At 42.0% G+C, this 1,665-nt stretch overlaps 1 protein-coding gene across 1 annotated transcript; it reads left to right on the top strand.

The window, feature by feature from the left end:
* The first annotated feature begins 362 nt into the window (after positions 1–362).
* Positions 363–899, top strand: LOC127865150 (uncharacterized protein K02A2.6-like). Its single transcript, XM_052405040.1, has one exon. It carries the CDS (start codon positions 363–365, stop codon positions 897–899), a length of 537 nt encoding a protein of 178 aa, XP_052261000.1.
* Positions 900–1,665: the final 766 nt, after the last annotated feature.

The following is a 1,665-nucleotide window of genomic DNA, read 5'->3' on the forward strand; positions in this document are numbered from 1 at the left end:
GGCAATTTTAAACTAAAGAAATCCAACATAATTTTAAAGTCATACAGCAACCACCGAATAACTCCGATAGGAACTGCAATCGCATCAGTCAAACACAAACACAAACAACTCAGGGTTGAGTTTGAGGTTGTGGACCTCACACAAGAAAACATCATGAGCGGAGATGTGGCAGAGCAACCAGGGCTTCTACATCGCATCAACAAATTAGACTCTTTAGATATTGAACGCGGCTTTCTGGATCTCATAAAACAATGGGTACCCTGTAACAAAATAACAATTGACGAAAATGTAAAGGAAGTCGTACACCCCTGCGCAAGCTTCATGTAGCAGTGACAGCACGCGCAATTGAAAAACTTCGCGAAATGGAGGCCGATGGTTATATCACCAAAACGTCTGAACCAACTGAATGGGTCAGTTCCATGGTAGTCTCGGTACGAGTTGACAAAATCCGCATCTGCATTGACCCGAAAGACCTTGATAAGGCGATAAAAAGAGAACATCATCCAATGAGAAAAATTGATGACGTCATACCGAACATTCCGGGTTCAACTGTGTTTTCCGTATTAGACGCGAAATCTGGGTTCTTACAGATTAAGCTAGATGATGCATCATCTAACATCTCAACCTTCAACACACAAATAGGAAGATATATGTGGCTCCGGCATCCCTCGGTCGGTATAAAATCCGCCCCGGAAATATACCAGAAGATAATGGATGAAACATTAGAAGGCATTGACAACGCTTACGTGATATTCTTCGACATCCTGATAGCAGAACGTGACATCGCGCACCATAATCAAATACTAAAGCAGGTTGTTGAACTCGCGACATGTTACAACCTTAAACTGAACAAAAGTATTGAATCCGACAACCGAAGGATTCGTACATGGGTCATGTGATTATAGCGCATGAACTATTACCTGATCCCGAGAAAATCAACGCAATAGTTTATATGCCAGCTCCGTACGACAAGGATGGTGTGAGAAGATTTCTAGGCTTACTTACTCCAACTGTAATTAAGTCAGACGTCAAATTCCGGTTGCTTTATGAGGTTAATATAGTCGATTTGCCAGACACCAGAAACCAATGTACAGTAGAAACCAGACCATACTGGAATGCACGTGATTAGCTATCCGTGCTAGATGGGGTCATATACAAAGGCCTCATAATAGTCATATCACATAGCCTTCGAAAGGACATGATAGAGTTGATCCACAAATCACATCTCGGTATGCAGAAGTGCAAGCAACGCGCTAATGAGGTAATGCATTGGCCATGTATGAACGTCGACATCGAGGAGTTGATTTCAAACTGCACAAAGTGTGCCGAGTACCAAAACAGTCAAAGGGCAGAACCCTTAAAACCCGACGCGACACCAGACTTGCCATATAGTCTCGTCGGAAGCGATCTGTTTAACTTCGAATCCAATAAATACGTTTTGCTCAATGACTATTATTCAAAGTATACGGACGTGCTTAAACTAGAATCAGGAACAACTCGTGGTTTTATTCGCGCAATGAAGTTCGTATTCGCGTGTCACGGTATTGCGTTACGACTTCGGTCTGATAATGATCCTCAGTTTACTTCATCCGAATTAAAAACATTCTGCAAGGATTTCGGAATTGAAAATGAGACATTAATTCCTCACTTTCAAAGCTCGAATGG

Source organism: Dreissena polymorpha, chromosome 1 (assembly GCF_020536995.1).
Source record: "Dreissena polymorpha isolate Duluth1 chromosome 1, UMN_Dpol_1.0, whole genome shotgun sequence".
In the NCBI taxonomy this organism is placed as follows: Eukaryota; Metazoa; Mollusca; class Bivalvia; order Myida; family Dreissenidae; genus Dreissena; species Dreissena polymorpha.

Bases quoted from the DNA above. Each gene is read 5' to 3' on its own strand.
- LOC127865150 (XM_052405040.1), top strand. From the start codon at position 363: ATGGAGGCCGATGGTTATATCACCAAAACGTCTGAACCAACTGAATGG.